Source organism: Coffea eugenioides, chromosome 2 (assembly GCF_003713205.1).
Source record: "Coffea eugenioides isolate CCC68of chromosome 2, Ceug_1.0, whole genome shotgun sequence".
Lineage (NCBI taxonomy): Eukaryota > Viridiplantae > Streptophyta > Magnoliopsida > Gentianales > Rubiaceae > Coffea > Coffea eugenioides.
Genome location: NC_040036.1, coordinates 63,509,172 through 63,527,975, shown reverse-complemented (window position 1 = coordinate 63,527,975; position 18,804 = coordinate 63,509,172). Strand labels below are relative to the sequence as shown.

General features: G+C 36.6%; 1 protein-coding gene across 1 annotated transcript; it reads left to right on the top strand.

Annotated features, from left to right (window-relative positions):
* Positions 1 to 91: 91 nt before the first annotated feature.
* On the top strand, positions 92 to 8,877 carry LOC113760019 (ubiquitin carboxyl-terminal hydrolase 12-like). Its single transcript, XM_027302598.1, has 21 exons — positions 92 to 272; positions 463 to 610; positions 734 to 891; positions 2,088 to 2,353; positions 2,433 to 2,651; positions 2,749 to 2,857; positions 2,932 to 3,047; positions 3,411 to 3,509; positions 4,185 to 4,294; positions 4,939 to 5,013; positions 5,394 to 5,472; positions 5,572 to 5,718; positions 5,798 to 5,878; positions 5,949 to 6,068; positions 6,892 to 7,014; positions 7,525 to 7,602; positions 7,721 to 7,809; positions 8,223 to 8,331; positions 8,414 to 8,482; positions 8,610 to 8,720; positions 8,824 to 8,877. The coding sequence occupies exons 1-21, from the start codon at positions 221 to 223 to the stop codon at positions 8,875 to 8,877; spliced, it is 2,412 nt and encodes an 803-aa protein (XP_027158399.1). The 5' UTR covers positions 92 to 220.
* Positions 8,878 to 18,804: the final 9,927 nt, after the last annotated feature.

Below are 18,804 nucleotides of genomic sequence, written 5' to 3'. Positions count from 1 at the left end.
TACTGTTTGGGGAATTTCGATCTTCGTGTGAGGATAATTTTGGTGCTCTTCAGAAGATGGGTGATTGGTGTCTTTCAAGAATTGACCTCAAATTTGTAGCTTAATTACGACAATGCTTTGAATTTTAGGTTTTTCGATTGGTAAACAGTGTGTAGCTTTATCAGATCCAGCAATTCACTTTTTCTTTTCTTTTTCTTTTTTTCAGCCAGAGGACGACGAGATGCTAGTCCCTCATTCTGATTTCCCAGCTGAAGGCCCTCAACCAATGGAAGGTATTGCCGCATGTACCTATTTAACATGTGATTGTACACTTTTTTCTTTTAAAATTTCCTATTTGTCGGTTGTTGCAGAGGTTAGGTTTTGCTTGTATTTGTATTCAAGAATTTAATAGTTTTACTCGAATGATGAACTTCATTCTGAACGATTTTTTGAAAAATTTTTGTTGGTTGGAATTGTTTTTAGTTGCACCAGCTGAAGCTACGAGTACAGTTGATGCACAGGCTGCGGATGATCCACCGTCAGCTCGGTTTACGTGGACAATTGAGAACTTTTCAAGGTTGAATGTGAAGAAGTTGTATTCAGAAATCTTCTTCGTGGGAGGATATAAATGGTAGTCTACCTTGGAACGTGTAATTTTTCTTGTGGAGTCATGTTGAGGTGTTTTTGGTAGGGTTTGACTTATATGGTGACGACTAATTCTTGGAATTCCTGTTTGTTATGTTGTGGTTCGCAGGCGTGTGCTTATTTTCCCAAAAGGGAATAATGTCGACCATTTATCAATGTATCTGGATGTTGCTGATTCTGCAACTTTGCCATATGGTTGGAGTAGATATGCCCAGTTTAGCTTAGCTGTGATCAATCAAATTCATAACAAGTACACAGTAAGAAAAGGTAGATTATTTGGTTGGTATTTGCCAATTTGCAATTTGTTTTCATTATCAAGTAGCAGTGTTACAGAGCAGATGAAAAAAAGGTAGCGTAATACTTGGGAATTCGTGGTAGTCTTAATCTCTCAAAGTCTGAAGATTTGAAAATCTCAGTTTTTGCTCCACTTTTCTACTTGATCATCTGTCCTGAGTGTAAAAAATCTGGACTTTTCTATTTTCCAATCTTTTAGTTTAAATGAATGGATATTCCACTGTACGGCCAGATGGTAACTTGTTTTGTTATGCTGAATAATTTTTCTTTTTTTGGTCATCATGGTGCAATACTTTATGGGAGATGCTAAGTAGTGGAACATGATAACAATAGGTCAAATGTACATTGCGTCTTGCCTCGTGGAACTTTTTGACCTCACTTGGAGATGGTGCTTTTGTTCTTGTGTTTGGAATATACCGGTTTTAGTCTGTTGCTTTTGATGCTCAACTTTGATGTTTCTTCAAATCTTTGTGGTTGATGAATGACTCCAAGAGAATGAGCTCAGGGTATTAAGTGTGATGCAAGGCTCGTCGGTCATGGGTTCATGATGCAAAATGGCCTCGTTTGATTTCAGCTTTGGATTCTTTGATTCCTCTTGAACTTGAGTTACCAGAATGGGACAACCGTACTCGTGACTTTTTCGTTCCATAAGAACCAGCTCGCTTGAAATCATTGGCAATAAATTTCAGTGTTTTCTTTGCTTTGAATCTTTTAGTTGGGTTATCACACATGATTTTAACCCTTTATCTATATGTTTAGTCAAATAATTGATACTGATTAAAATCTTAGCTGTGTGAAACTTTACAGAGTTTAATTTTTCTTTTGTTAAAAATTTGTCATTATTTTTTAAGCACCAACAAAAGGATGAAGTTGTTCCTGCTGAACTTTAGATATAGGCATTCTTGTTGTCAAAATAGCATTTTTTCTGACATCATTGTTGCTTTGTAGTTTTCTGGTTTCAAGTTTCTTGTTACTTGTTCCTTGAAATGACTCTGTCCAAGCATTTTTTGTTGATACCAATCTACTGGTGCTTTCTTGTGAATATTGTAGGGTTAGATGTTTCTTACTTTTTGCCATCATATCTGAAAATATTCCAAATGTATTGTAACATCTTGAGTGGGTTTTGGAGCTATCCATTTGAGTTAACTATGGCAAATTCTATTCCTCAGATACACAACACCAATTTAATGTCAGGGAAAGTGACTGGGGTTTCACTTCATTCATGCCGCTTAGTGAATTGTATGACCCTGGAAGAGGTTATCTTGTCAATGATACATGTGTCATTGAAGCTGATGTTGCTGTTCGTAGGGTTGTTGATTATTGGTCTCATGACTCAAAAAAGGAGACAGGTTATGTTGGGCTGAAGAATCAGGGAGCTACTTGCTACATGAACTCTCTTCTCCAAACTCTTTATCACATTCCTTATTTCAGAAAGGTCGGTGACATTAATCTAACATTTGTTTGTTCTTTTGATGCAAATTTGAGAAGAAAACCTTATCCTTTTAATGTTTCAGGCTGTGTACCACATGCCAACAACTGAGAACGATATGCCATCAGGGAGTATCCCTTTGGCTTTGCAGAGTTTGTTCTATAAGCTTCAGTACAGTGACACCAGTGTTGCAACAAAAGAGTTAACTAAGTCTTTTGGGTGGGATACGTATGACTCTTTCATGCAGCATGACGTTCAAGAACTCAATAGGGTTCTTTGTGAGAAGCTTGAAGACAAAATGAAGGTTAGTTTTAGGATTGCAGAATAATGTTGCAACTCTTAGTATGTCAGTATCTGTACATGCGTTCTTGTTAGCTAAGTGATGTGGTGTTCATGCTCAGGGAACTGTGGTGGAGGGTACAATTCAGCAGTTATTTGAAGGGCACCACATGAATTACATTGAATGTATTAATGTGGACTACAAATCGACAAGAAAAGAATCTTTTTATGGTAGGGATTGTAAACTTTTTAGTCTTACAGTTTCAGATAAAATCTGCAGTTTACTGACTTATATATTGTATCAGATCTTCAACTTGATGTCAAAGGCTGTCGGGATGTTTATGCATCTTTTGACAAGTATGTGGAAGTGGAACGCCTAGAAGGTGATAACAAATATCATGCAGAACAGTATGGATTGCAGGTTGATTCTCGTTCATTTCCTTTTTACGGGTGTTGGGGTGGATCTGATTGTAAATGCTTTTCAAGCATGGTAGCTTAAGATTGCATTCTCATAATAGAAATAAAAGGAAATATATGGAACAATAACCTTTTTCAGGACCATGCAGTTAAAGATGGTAAAAGCATTTTCGTGCCTGCATGGATGCCTTATAGTGGAGAAACAACTCCTCTTCTTGTTGTAAATGCAACATTTTGATATATTGTATGGCTTAATCAAATTTGACCTAATTGCTATTTAGATTTGGTTATTATATATTCCTGAGATTTTGTATAGATTTGTACTCTATTCTTTTTTATTAGAGCTTTTCTGCTATTGGTTTTCCAGGATGCGAGGAAGGGTGTCTTGTTCATTGACTTCCCTCCTGTTCTTCAGCTTCAGTTAAAGCGATTTGAGTATGACTTCATACGGGATACCATGGTAAAGGTGAGTTTAGTTAACTCCGTTACGTAGCTTTTGAACTGAGTCTGACATGTTTGGAATTATTGTTGTATTGATATAACTTTCTTGGTTTTTCTCTTAGTGTTCAGAGATGTTATATGTGTAACGTCACAGTTTTCTTGCCACTGTTACTGTTATCAGCTATCACCCTTCATTTTGATGATCTTACTGTTGATTATACTAGTGTCATTGAAGAATTATGATTTACTTGGGTCATAGTAAGTTTTAAAACAATATTTTAGGTAATTTGGTAGTTTTAGTACATGGCTACGGTTATCATTTTCTGCAGATTGTTTGCATCTTAAAAGTGTTTATGCTAATGCATAGTGCTTTAGAAGGATTATATAACTTCTTCCCCTCAATTTTTTGCGGCTGTGAAAATCTCTTTTCAAGATACATGCATGTGATTTTTCATGAAGATTTTGTTGACTTGTTTCCTTATCTGCTTTCTGGATATCTTTCATTTTAGACTGATATTTCATTATTGAAAATTGAATAACCTCCTGACTTTCACTTTTTGTCAATATATCTGGGGTTTTGTCCCTTAACTGCGGGCAGATTGGAAATTCTGCATCATGTCAAAGAATTATTGATCTAATTTCTACTTGAGATGTAATGGTTAATTTTCACTGTTTTTACTCACTTGCTAATGGTAAACAGATAAATGATCGATATGAGTTCCCTTTGCAACTAGACCTTGATAGGGAGAATGGAAAGTATCTATCTCCCGAGGCTGATAGGAGTGTTCGCAACCTCTACACTCTTCACAGGTATCTTTCTGTTCCTTTTTGGTTTTCCATGGCATCTATAGCTCCTGCAAAACCCTTTGTCATGAATTACAGGATCTTGATCTTATGAGCCCATTTGAACTGCCAAGCACCTGTTGCCTCCATGTTGCTTAAGGCTCTAGTCCAAAGTATTTCTGATCATTTAAAATGATTAATTTTTTCTCATAAAAGTTGGTGATCCTTTCACAGAAATTTTCTATTGTTTTCATCCGTCCTCTTTTACTCTCTCTCTCTCTCTCTCTCTTCCAAAAAAGGAAAAGACAAAACAGAACATTTACTCTAAATTCCTTGTGCTGTTGCTGTGGCCTTAAAAACATGAAGATTTATGTGCTGTTGGAATCATCGATGAAGCCCTAATTTAAATATTGAAATTGCTATATTGTTGTATCAAATTTCTTGGTGTCAGCTATAGAAGTCATGTTTCCATATTTACCTTTGATTGTGGAAATAACTTTTTGATGGAGCAACCTATTGGTCAAGTTAAATATTTATGAGACTGTTTTTGACTTAACAGTAGACATGGTACATTGCATTGATTTATCATGCTACGTTCTTTCTTTGACTAGTTACTGGTACTTTTGGGTCTTGGATGCATTTTGTCTGAATTTTATATTTTGTTTTATTAGTGTGTTAGTTCATAGTGGAGGAGTTCATGGTGGACATTATTATGCATACATCAGGCCAACGCTCTCGGATCAGTGGTATGAACTCTTATAGCTGTTAATTCCTCTTATATTTTCACTGCTTGATATACATTTTACCTGGATGCATTTAGTCCTTTATGTTCTTGTTTAGTAAATTTCATCAATCGAGTAGGTTATCAATGCGTTGCTTTATATTTGTATGCGAATATAAATGCTTGCTACTGTTAAAATTGTCATGTAACATGTACTTCTAGACATGTTTTACTTGTGCCTTGCCATTTTTGTGGTGAATTTGCTCAACATTGTAGCTTTGCGTCATCATATAGAGTGGCTTTTGTTTCTTAGCTTCTATGTAACAAATTTAGGCCTTTTCTTTTTTGGGGTGATCTTTTCCTGTTTTAATTCATTTATTGCCATTTTATTTTATTAATGATAAGGTTCAAATTTGATGATGAGCGTGTAACGAAAGAGGATATGAAGAGGGCATTGGAAGAGCAGTATGGTGGTGAGGAAGAGGTATATTCTCTAGGTCATGTACTTGGTTTTTATCTGCCTAAGTAATTTGATTATGATACAACTTGCTGTCTGTCGCTGTACTCTGTTTGTGTGCCACAGTTACCACAGACGAATCCTGGGTTCAACAACTCACCATTCAAATTTACAAAGTATTCAAATGCATATATGCTTGTGTACATACGTGAAAGCGACAAAGAGAAGATAATCTGTAATGTGGATGAGAAGGATATTGCAGAACACCTGAGGGTAGTGTAAATAATTTCCAATGGTTATTCAAGTTTATATGGTTCCTTCCTTTTCTAATTTTTACTACTTTGCACATCAGATAAGGCTGAAGAAAGAACAAGAAGAAAAGGAACAGAAGAGAAAGGAAAAAGCAGAGGCACACCTCTATACAATAATTAAGGTTCACTGATGGGCCATACCTTTTATTTGCTGAAATTTAGATTTCCTTGCACTAATTCTTATCCTTTTAGGTTGCTCGGGATGAGGATTTAGTTGAGCAAATTGGAAGAGATATATATTTTGATCTGGTTGATCATGATAAGGTCCGTTGTTTCCGGATTCAGAAACAGATGGCTTTTAACCTTTTCAAGGTACTCTCTCGCTTACATTTAAATGATTGTTGTGCTGCTTGACTGGTGGTCCAGTTGAATTCATAAAACTGCAAATTTTCTTCAGGGTTTGATGTGTTAAAAAGATTGCAGTTATTCTCTTTTACATCTGAACTTTGTAAATCTGTTTGTAGCAGGTTCTGTTTAATAGCATTGAGGCCTCTATTAGTAGAATAGCCAAGTATATATAGATGGCACTATTTTCCTCATGGTTAACTGGGCTTAAGTGTCTGGTTGATAAGTAAGTCAACAACTAACTCCTTGTCCCAGATGAAAGGAAAGTGAATTTCACATTTTACATCCAAGTATTAGACCAAAAACCACTTCATACTAAACTCTTTACCTTTTACCAGTGTCAGAAATGTAGTAGTAGGCCAAATCGAGTTACTTCAGCAGGTCTATTGTTTGCATAGATTTGCAGTGTCTAAGGTTACTGAATACTAAGCTTTTTTAAACTGTAGTAGTATCAATTCACATAAGTTTGTAGCACTGTCTAAATTTGGTTCATGTGCTGATAAGACATCATATGGCATTTAGTGGCCAACATTAAATGCTTAATATTAATTAGACCTATGGCCTTTTGAACTTAAAAGGAGACAATATATGATGTTGAGATATGGACAAAATGGTTAAATCTTCTGTAACCTTGTTTACCTTGTGGATATGGACAACTTCAGGATGTCAAGATTATGCCAATGGTTAAACCTATAGAGGAATTTCATTTACTTCATCGGTATTGTCAACTTCACAACCAGTATCTTTTGGATTGCTACATTCAGCTTTTAACTGTTGAGTCAACATCCAGGAAGAAGTTGCAAAGGAGTTTGGTATTCCAGTGCAATGTCAGCGTTTCTGGCTATGGGCAAAGCGCCAGAACCATACATACCGTCCAAACCGACCCCTGACAATTCATGAAGAGGGTCAATCTGTGAGTAGCTTTTCAACTTTTTGCTTCTCTATCTATGTAACTATCTCTGTGTGCGTGTGTGTGTGTCTATATATATATATATAATTAGGCTCCCATGTGATGTGCTCATTTGTCTGTTTTCACTTGATTGTTTGAGAAGATAGCACTTGTGTGCAAGTGTAGAAATTAGAGAAGTTCTTGAAATAGTGCTAGTTAATTTGTGTGTCATGTGATTGGTAAATTGAGTTCTTTTCACTTTTTAAGATTGCCTAGAATTTTAGGTTATGCAGTTTACATCATTATAAAAAAAAAAAAGAGAAGAAGAAGAAGTAAACAACATTGATAGGAAAGGAAAGATTACAATTTACAGGTTCATTGCTGGCCTTACAAGAAGCAGGATAACAATGCTTATTATATCGAACTCGTGTTACTTGTATGCCTTATTAGTTGTCTGTGGTAAGTCTGTTATAGGTGTTTGCTGGTGATTATTGCCTCAGTTGCCTTCTGCTCATACTCTTCAAATGTTTGTAGGTTGGGCAACTGAAAGAGGTATCAAATAAAGCAAATAATGCGGAGCTAAAACTGTTTTTGGAAGTAGACTTGGGCCTGGTAATTTGTCATTAGCTTGTCTTTTGTGTTTACTTCAATTTTGTGCATATATTTGCTTATGCATTTTATGAGCTTTGTGCTATGAGCTTTAATTGAGTTATGCTATACTGTGTTGCAGGATTTGCACCCTGTTCCTTTACCTGAGAAAGCTAAGGATGAGATTCTTTTGTTTTTCAAACTTTATGATCCTTTCAAAGAGGAATTGCGGTATGAATAAATTATTTTGAGACAAATATTTCACACACCTTTTTTTTGGGTGCTTGGCTGCAGTAAATACTACAAGTAGGAAGGTTCCCCTTGATTTGCACTAAAAATTTAGAGCATTAGGATAATATTGTCTACTTTTAAGTTAATCTGCACCTTTGGTGTTGATACTTGCACATATTATGGGTAACATAGGAGACAGACAAGATAACTTTCGCTATAAGAAGAAGCAGACTCATTATTATGCAAAAGATTCTTAAGGCCAAATCAATACCAAATATTTCATTAATGCTCTCCATATACGGCTCTTGGTACCTTCATCTGGATTCTCTTATAAGTATCGCATCTTTCCTGATGTAGCATCTAGCTCTGTTGCCTTTGGATGTGCTTACTGTTGCTTCTCTTTGTGATGCCAGTTATGTTGGACGGCTCTTTGTAAAAGCCAGCGGTAAGCCAATAGAAATATTGGGCAAGCTGAATGAATTGGCTGGCTTCGCTCCTGATGAAGAAATTGAACTCTTTGAGGTGAACTCTCACTTCTCTTTGTGTTCAATAAAATTTCTTCAGGTTCCTAAATATTGCTAACATATGATGAATTTCTGTCCAGGAAATAAAATTTGACCCTAATGTCATGTGCGAACACATTGACAAGAAGCTGAATTTTCGGGGCAGTCAGGTATCTGCCATCTGTTCTGTTGATATTTACAATCTCTTTTGCCATTTCCTTCTTGCTATGCTATTTGACGGTTCTGTTCTGTTATTGTAATGTTTATTTAGTCAACCTGATTCTTCCTTTCTCACAGCTTGAAGATGGGGACATAATTTGCTTCCAAAAATCACTTCAAGGTCAAAATATTGATCAATGTCGTTATCCTGACATCCCTTCATTTCTGGAATATGTGCATAACCGACAGGTAAATCTCAAACCATTTACATGTGGATTTTTTTTGGGGTATAATAAAACATAAATGATTGGACTGCTCTTCTTGGTTTCCTGCTTGAGCAATTATTCAACAGTGGCAGCATTTACTAGGAAACAGCACTGTCATCAACTTTAAAGTTTCTGCATAACTACACTTCTGATAATTTAGACATTAAATTGGTGCTTGTTTTAAGTTAAATCTTGTTATACATTTTGGAATGTATCAATTAGTAGAGTGTGAAACAACAGTAATTTCTTATACTCCCCTGTCAACCGACATAACATGCAATTAAAAAATATACTACAGTAGAGGGTCTCACTATACATTCATGAATTCACCATAAAACGAATCCAAGCAAAGTTCAAAAAATTAGAACGTTAATATGACTACAATTAAATCTACTTGTAAACTACATGACTTACCCAATGATTTGCCTCAGATTCTGACGATGCACTCGTGCGGACAACTTCCTAGTGGTACCAATCAAAGCCTCTTCAAGTCTCCTGGCTTGTGTCGAAAACTTTGTATGCACCTACATGAATATGATGGAGATCACAGAAAACCAAGATAAGGTACTGGAGCAGAGGATCTGGGGTGCAATGAGGGATTTGTTCAGATGAACCACCTCGTTCCCGTAGATCTTGCTTGTTCCGATATACCTTTTTGGATCTATTCCCCCAATTTCAAAGAAAATATACGTTGGTAAACTAAATAACATAGGTATAGAAAACATACTTATAGAAAATAAAAAAAAGGTCCTACAAATGACATGGAAGGAAATAATTCGGGGTCCTGCAAATGATGGCAAGGAAAATATCTAAATACATAGGAAACAAATGAAAACACAGTACATTATGATATAATTTCAAAACATCTACAACCCTAGATAAGTGGTAGCTAGAATACGACAATGGCAACAAGATTGGAATGTTTTCTCAAAGTATATCCTTTTGACGCTTCATAGCTAGAAAACTTCCACAAGACAACAAATAGCTAGAAAATCTTCCAAAATAGACATAAAACTACTACAACAATATAATCACTAAATCAGTAGCAAAATTATGAAGAAAAAGTTAATTATATACCTTTCAAGTAAAAAGGGCACAGTTTTGGCACCCCTCTATTTGCTATCATTCATTGTTCTAGTTAAATGATTTTGAATGGTGATGCACATTAGCTAATTTTTTTTCTAGATTTGGACCATAGAAACAGATATTCCACAAGTGGCTTGGATTCTTTTCCTATTTTTTCCCCCTTACATGTAATCTATTCCACATGCATTATAAATTGCCAACCCTAACAACAACAATGTCCAATAATTTGCCAAATCATAAAAGCCACTTCAATTCGTACAAACAAATAATCCCAGAAATAAATTAAAACTCAAAAAACAAAAATCTTACTTACCTCTTATGCTGTTTCTGGTGAAAGGAATGGCAAATGGAGAAGAAAAGAGATGCCGGACTTAAATGGAGCTAGCTACCACAGATGGGTTCCCAAAGGGGAACCTCTGCAATGGCAGAGAGCTTCCGATGACAGCTTCGGAAGGGAAGAAGTTCGCCTGAGGAGATACGCCGCACCTCTACAAAATTCCAGAGCTTCCGAGGAGAAGTCCGACGGGTTCCGACGACAATGCTGTGGCTCTGATTTCCGATGACAAAGCTCAGACCAACATTTAATCTGAGAGTGAGGGACTGAAGACTGGACTGAAGACTCTCGACTGAAGAGTAAAGGGAGTCTGGACTGAAGAGTAAAGGGCCTGAACACAAATGCGATACTGGGAAGACTACCTCGCATTCATGCAATGCGAGGTAATAAATCTCGCATTCTCCTAATGCGAGATCAGAAGCCTCGCATTAGAAGAATGCGATTTATTTTTCTTTTTCCGTGAAATTACTGACCTCGCATTTGTGAAATGCGAGGTACTTGAACTCGCATTTCACAAATGCGAAGATCACAAGTCTAGAATCAACTCCACAAATTACCCCCTTTGTAGAATACATTTTTTTTTCTATCACAATTTAAGAATTTATCCCAATCTAAATTGTCATGCGATAATCCACAAGAAGCTAAATCTACCAAATACATATTTTTGGCACTAGATTTTATACGACTTCTTGCTATACTGAAAAATCGTCACCATTTTCTATGGAATGGAAGTTCAAGAAAGTTTTTTGATGAATTACATGATCATTTCATCGAATATGAAATTTTATATTTTTTAGGATACATTTTACTTTGGATTGTTAAACTATAGATGTGCTTCAAATATAGTTCTTAAACTCCAATTTTAGACACTTTATCTCTTAAAATATCAAATTTATCCTACTTCAAGATAATTATCTACAGAATCATTGAAACTAGTGAAATATTAGACACGTGATGACACGAAATATGGGCCGCTTATGGGCCATGTTTTGGGCTGCAAGAGATTGAATCTTTTAGTAATAGTTAGTAGTTTATTTTCTAGATTTCTATTTTATTTGCTAGGAATAAATTCGGTCCAAGACCTCATGTTGAGTTGGATCCGAATTTATTGAGTCTAGGCTCACTATAACTTAAGTTGGTTAATTAGCTTTTATTGGGTTATGTTGGGCCAGCTTAAAGCCTTCATTAGATCAATTATAAGCTGACCATTAGATAGTGGATTTGAGTAGTGGAATCGGGCCAAAGGCCTAGCCTAGCCGAGTTAGGGTTTTCAAGTCACTTTAGGTTTTCAAGTTGTAAGGCTATATATAGCCTAGGTTTTCATTCAATAAGGAGGAGTTCAGATTTTATAAAATATATGTGAGTTATTTCACTCTCTCTTGCCTCAAGAGAATTTCCTTTGAATACTTGAGAATTAATCTCAAGCTGTTCATTGAACTTATCAATCAAGTAGTCTCCTTGATTGTGGCGTTCGTCTATCCATACTTTTGGTTCACTAAATTTGCTAGTCGTGGGTTAAGGAATCTCCTTAGTTCGTGGCTCGTGATTCTAGAAGGGTCAAAGTTCCGCCAATCACCCCAACTTGGTGTTCGTCTAGATCCGTCTCACATCAGTTGGTATCCAGAGCTAGTCGACGACATCAAGTATATCCCGTTGAGTTTGTTCGTAAGCTTTCTAGTCAATTTTATTTTGCAATTCTGGTCGTGTCTTCCTTGTGTCAAATCCGATTGTTATTACAAAAAAAAAAAAAAAAAAAAAGGTACGTAGATCGTACTGTAGCATCGTACTGTAGCGATACTGTTCACCGCGCCGCATTGTAGCGATACTGTTCATCGCTACTGTAGCGATACTGTTCATCCCAAAAAAAAACTTTTGTTCATAACTTGTGTTGCTTTCTTATTTTGGTGTCTTGTTATATTGTTCTTGAAGTTTTGTGTTGGTTTAGAGTAAAAAAAAAAAAAAAAAAAAAAAAATCCAGGCGCGTAGTGTTTCCTGGGGCGCAAGTTTCTTGCCAAAACTCTAGTCAAACTTTGTTTATCCACCAAGTTTTTTAATAATTTCCCTAAAACTGATTTGTGGTTGAATGTTTGGGTTGGAATCTTGAAGAGGACTACCATATCTAGGTCTCTTGTAGTTTCTTAACATAATCTTGAAGTCTCTCGAACATTGGAAGTACTGTCTTGCATCATCTATGGAGGATTGGAAGGAGGAGCATTGGTTTACATTAGATTCTGGAATTCTTTCCCAAAAACAGGCGAAGTAATTTGTTTTCTTTAGAGTCAAAAAAAAAAAAAGAAAAAAAGGGAATAAAGAAAAGGCTTCGGGGTTTAGCACAAACAACAAAGAAGGAAGCCGCACTTTTATTGCCAATTCTGTCTTGTTCGCAATTGGTTCCAACAAACTCAGAAAATTACATCAAGAAAAGACTACTTTCAAAGTTTTGACAAACCTCCTCTTGGAAATCTTCACACCTTGAGCCTTGACACTTGTATCACCCCGTTGAGTTTTTTGCAGATCTTGACCATCTGATTCTTGAAGAGTTGCACCTCCCTAACGTATAAACAGTTTCTTGTACGTTCCTTGCATCCGATACGGGCTTCTTGCTTAGGAGTTAAAACTCTTCGGTTCCTTGACAGGCCGCTGGGGTATTCTTGGGTGACGTTGCTTGTGTCATCTTGTGAAGCCATTGTTTAGCACCAAGCGTCAAAACAGTCCTTGTGTGGAGCAAAGAGGGGACGGCCGAATTGTTGTTCTTGAAGGAGAGTAAGGGACGAAAATTTTGAGGGGATTTTAGAAGAGGTAATTCTGGAAAATTTTGGGGTTAGGAAGCTACCAAATCTGGAAAAATTTTTAGGAAATTCCAGCCGACTTTGAGGGGAATTTAAAAAGACAAGAAATCTGGAATTTTTTTCGTGGAAGCTATTCTGATTTGATAAGGTAACAAATCTGGAAATTTTCAGCGGTTAGGAAGCTACCAAATTCTGTTTTGCAGCCGACTTTGGGAGGTTTCAAAAGAGAAGGAAATCTGGAATTTTTTTGGGAACAATTCTGATTTGTTATAGCCAACTTTAGGAAGGCTTTTGGAGAGGGAATCTGGAAAAATTTTGGTAATAATTCTGTTTGGTTAGCCGACTTTAAGGAAATTTCCAAATAAGTCCAACACCTAACTTGTTTCCAAAAATCAATTGGGCAATTAAGTAAAGCACTTGGGAACTCCATCATCGTACTTGGATTTTCTTTTTCTTTGTACATCAATTTTTTCCTCTTTCATTCCTTATTCATTACTTGAGCTTTCCATTTCTACTTTTTGTTTCCTTGTTCCTTTGATACAATTGGGAGCTATTTTGGTTAAAGTTTGATTGAACTTCCTTGAGAAAATTTCTGATTTCTTCAAAGGAAACAAACAAGTGGTTTGAGAAGTGAATTGGTGAGATCATTAGAGTGTTTTAAACACTTGAACAAAACACGAGAGTGAGCGAAACGACGTAATGGAGCAGTGAGACTGTTCTACTAATTTTTGTTGAGTTTTGCAGTAATAAAAAGTATGAGACAAACGATGCTCAACTGGAGCTCACATCTGTGTGCCTAAAGGAGTAAATACTATGCTGGCATTGCGGGAGATACCTGCAGCAATTGGAATCATCAAAGCCTCAAAAAATGTATTGGTTTTTATACACGTTGCCATATCAAGGATAAAGTTTGCGCTTAGCCAATTGATAAAGGTGTTGTGAAGTTAATCCTCCGCAATGTGCTGTCTTGGTTGAGAAATTGAATCTTCCAACCATTGATCATCTTCGCCCTTACAAGTTGCAAAGTGATAGTGGTGATATTTGGATTACTAAGCACACACTTGTTCCTTTTCGTATTGGTCAATACGTGGATAAGGTGTTGTGTGATGTGGTTCCCATTCAAGTGACGCATGTGCTGTTGGGACAATGGTGGATGTTTAATCGAGAAGTCAAATATGATGGATATACTAATAAGTATTCCTTCACATTTAATGGTCGTCGTACCAGGCTTGTGTCGCTTAACTCTAAGCAACTTTGTATTGATCTAGCATACATGAAGAGTGAGCATGAGCGTTATAGTATGAAGAAAGAGCTGGAGGAGAGAATTGTGACTGAAAAGGTAAAATTCGAGGGAGTTGAAAAGGAGAAAGAGGTTGAGAATAATGAGGGGAAAAAGTCAGCTACTGAGCATGAGAAAGAGATAAAAAATTCTAAGAGTAAGTTGATTGCGAGAAAGGATGTGAGATCATATGTTTTTCCTAACGATCTTAACTCTACTTTGTTTAGTGTTTCTACTTTTATGCAGGTTAAGCAAGGAAAAATTGAATTGATCTTGGCATGTTCTATGCCTAAATCCATTGGTGAATATCAAACTTTTCATGGATTTTGCATCTTAGGTGTTGTATCCCTTTGTCATCCATTGATGTTCAACTTCAACCATGAGCCTGATTTGCTTGTTGGGAGGAATAATGAAGTTTCAAAGGGAGTTTCTACACTTGAAACTTGTTATAAATTTCCTTCTTATTTTGTTGGTGACAATCCTTTCCTCATTGGTCCAAATTCTGATTCCTTACAACCTGATTTTATTCTTCAATTTGAAGGTTCAGAAGCTGCCTATCTCGATCTTACTCCATTTGTGCAAGATAGGCCATACCAACAACAACTTGCAATGAATTTTGTAACTTTGCAAAATCATGTCCGGGACTTTTCTAACCCGATTGAGCATCACTATGAAGATCCTTATCTTGTGAATGTGAATGGTAAGCTATCAAGTGATTTTATACCTACAAATGATAATCGTGTGATTTATTGTGTAGGTCCAAATTCGACCATTCAGACACAGGACTGATTAGAGAGCTTTGGAGTGGTTGGAGTCAAGCCTTGAGTTTTCCATGGCAGATTGTGAGCATTTTCAAGCTGACCAAGAGACATGTGCACCGAATTACAATAATCATGACGTATGCAAGTATCATTCATTCTAAGAGAGCCAATATGTGGAGATTTGAAGTTTCATACTGCCAATTCTTGTAGTACTATTCATTTCCAAACACGATTTGAGGACAAATCTTTTTCAAGAGGAGGGGAATGACACGAAATATGGGCCGCTTATGGGCCATGTTTTGGGCTGCAAGAGATTGAATCTTTTAGTAATAGTTAGTAGTTTATTTTCTAGATTTCTATTTTATTTGCTAGGAATAAATTCGGTCCAAGACCTCATGTTGAGTTGGATCCGAATTTTATTGAGTCTAGGCTCACTATAACTTAAGTTGGTTAATTAGCTTTTATTGGGTTATGTTGGGCCAGCTTAAAGCCTTCATTAGATCAATTATAAGCTGACCATTAGATAGTGGATTTGAGTAGTGGAATCGGGCCAAAGGCCTAGCCTAGCCGAGTTAGGGTTTTCAAGTCACTTTAGGTTTTCAAGTTGTAAGGCTATATATAGCCTAGGTTTTCATTCAATAAAGAGGAGTTCAGATTTTATAAAATATATGTGAGTTATTTCACTCTCTCTTGCCTCAAGAGAATTTCCTTTGAATACTTGAGAATTAATCTCAAGCTGTTCATTGAACTTATCAATCAAGTAGTCTCCTTGATTGTGGCGTTCGTCTATCCATACTTTTGGTTCACTAAATTTGCTAGTCGTGGGTTAAGGAATCTCCTTAGTTCGTGGCTCGTGATTCTAGAAGGGTCAAAGTTCCGCCAATCACCCCAACTTGGTGTTCGTCTAGATCCGTCTCACATCAGTTGGTATCCAGAGCTAGTCGACGACATCAAGTATATCCCGTTGAGTTTGTTCGTAAGCTTTCTAGTCAATTTTATTTTGCAATTCTGGTCGTGTCTTCCTTGTGTCAAATCCGATTGTTATTACAAAAAAAAAAAAAAAAAAGGTACTGTAGCATCGTACTGTTCATCGCTACTGTAGCGATACTGTTCACCGCGCCGCACTGTAGCGATACTGTTCATCGCTACTGTAGCGACACTGTTCATCCCGAAAAAAAAAACTTTTGTTCATAACTTGTGTTTCTTTCTTATTTTGGTGTCTTGTTATATTGTTCTTGAAGTTTTGTGTTGGTTTAGAGTAAAAAAAAAAAATCCAGCCGCTAGGGTTTCCTTGGGCGCAAGTTTCTTGCCAAATCTGTCCAAACTTTAGTTTATTCCACCAAGTTGTTTTAATTAATTTCCTAAACTGATTTTGTGGTTGAACTTGTTTGGGGTTGGAATCTTGAAGAGGGACTACCATAATCTAGGGTTTCTTGAGTTTCTTGAAACTAATCTTGAAGTCTCGAAACTTTGATACATGTCTTGATCATTATTGGAGGATTGAAGGAGAGCATTGGTTTGACATTAGATTCTGGAATTTTTACCCAAAAACAGCCGAGTAATTGTGTGTTCTTAGAGTCAAAAAAAAAAGAAAAAAAGGAAAAGAGAAAGGGCATTCGGGTAGCAAACAACAAAGAAGGAAGCCGCACTTTTATTTGCCAATTCTGTCTTGTTGCAATTGTTCCAACAAACCAGAAAATTACATCAAGAAAAGACTACTCAAAAGTTTTGACCAACCTCCTCTTGGAAATCTTGCACACCTTGAGCCTTGATCACTTGTATCACCCGTTGAGTTTTTTGAGCATCTTGACCATCTTGATTCTTGAAGATTTGCACCTCCCTACGTATAAACAGTTTCTTGTACATCCTTGCATCCATACGGGGCTTTCTTGGCTTAGGAGTAAAACTCTTGGGAGTTCCTTGAGCAGGCCGCTTGGGGTATTCTTGGGTGACGTTGCTTGTGTCATCTTGTGAAGCCATTGTTTAGCACCAAGCGTCAAAACAGTCCTTGTGTGGAGCAAAGAGGGGACGGCCGAATTGTTGTTCTTGAAGGAGAGTAAGGGACGAAAATTTTGAGGGGATTTTAGAAGAGGTAATTCTGGAAAATTTTGGGGTTAGGAAGCTACCAAATCTGGAAAAATTTTTAGGAAATTCCAGCCGACTTTGAGGGGAATTTAAAAAGACAAGAAATCTGGAATTTTTTTCGTGGAAGCTATTCTGATTTGATAAGGTAACAAATCTGGAAATTTTCAGCGGTTAGGAAGCTAACAAATTCTGTTTTGCAGCCGACTTTGGAAGGTTTAAAAGGAGCAGAAATCTGGAAATTTTTTTAGCTACCAAATTCTGATTTGTTATAGCCGACTTTAGGAAGGTTTTTGGAGAGGGAATCTGGAAAAATTTTGGTAATAATTCTGTTTGGTTAGCCGACTTTAAGGAAATTTCCAAATAAGTCCAACACCTAACTTGTTTCCAAAAATCAATTGGGCAATTAAGTAAAGCACTTGGGAACTCCATCATCGTACTTGGATTTTCTTTTTCTTTGTACATCAATTTTTTCCTCTTTCATTCCTTATTCATTACTTGAGCTTTCCATTTCTACTTTTTGTTTCCTTGTTCCTTTGATACAATTGGGAGCTATTTTGGTTAAAGTTTGATTGAACTTCCTTGAGAAAATTTCTGATTTCTTCAAAGGAAACAAACAAGTGGTTTGAGAAGTGAATTGGTGAGATCATTAGAGTGTTTTAAACACTTGAGCAAAACACGAGAGTGAGCGAAACACGTAAGGGAGCGAGTGAGGACTGTTCTACTAATTTTTGTTGAGTTTTGCAGGTAATAAAAGTATGAGACAAACGAATGCTCAACTGGAGCTTCACCATCTTGTGCCTAAAGGAGTAAATACTGTGGCATTGCGTGAGATAACTGAGCAATTGGAAATCATCAAAGCTCAAAAAAAATGATTGGTTTTATACACGTTGCCATATCAAGGATAAAGTTTGCAGCTTAGCCATTGATAAGGGTTGTGAAGTTAATCTCGCAAGTACTGTCTTGGTTGAGAAATTGAATCTTCCAACCATTGATCATCTTCGCCCTTACAAGTTGCAAAGTGATAGTGGTGATATTTGGATTACTAAGCACACACTTGTTCCTTTTCGTATTGGTCAATACGTGGATAAGGTGTTGTGTGATGTGGTTCCCATTCAAGTGACGCATGTGCTGTTGGGACAATGGTGGATGTTTAATCGAGAAGTCAAATATGATGGATATACTAATAAGTATTCCTTCACATTTAATGGTCGTCGTACCAGGCTTGTGTCGCTTAACTCTAAGCAACTTTGTATTGATCTAGCATACATGAAGAGTGAGCATGAGCGTTATAGTATGAAGAAAGAGCTGGAGGAGAGAATTGTGACTGAAAAGGTAAAATTCGAGGGAGTTGAAAAGGAGAAAGAGGTTGAGAATAATGAGGGGAAAAAGTCAGCTACTGAGCATGAGAAAGAGATAAAAAATTCTAAGAGTAAGTTGATTGCGAGAAAGGATGTGAGATCATATGTTTTTCCTAACGATCTTAACTCTACTTTGTTTAGTGTTTCTACTTTTATGCAGGTTAAGCAAGGAAAAATTGAATTGATCTTGGCATGTTCTATGCCTAAATCCATTGGTGAATATCAAACTTTTCATGGATTTTGCATCTTAGGTGTTGTATCCCTTTGTCATCCATTGATGTTCAACTTCAACCATGAGCCTGACTTGCTTGTTGGGAGGAATAATGAAGTTTCAAAGGGAGTTTCTACACTTGAAACTTGTTATAAATTTCCTTC

Excerpts from the sequence above, each read along its gene's own strand:
- LOC113760019 (XM_027302598.1), top strand. The coding sequence starts at position 221 with ATGCTAGTCCCTCATTCTGATTTCCCAGCTGAAGGCCCTCAACCAATG. Across the intron at positions 273-462 it reads AGGCCCTCAACCAATGGAAG|TTGCACCAGCTGAAGCTACG; the intron begins GTATTGCCGCAT and ends AATTGTTTTTAG. Across the intron at positions 6,069-6,891 it reads TGGCTTTTAACCTTTTCAAG|GAAGAAGTTGCAAAGGAGTT; the intron begins GTACTCTCTCGC and ends GTCAACATCCAG.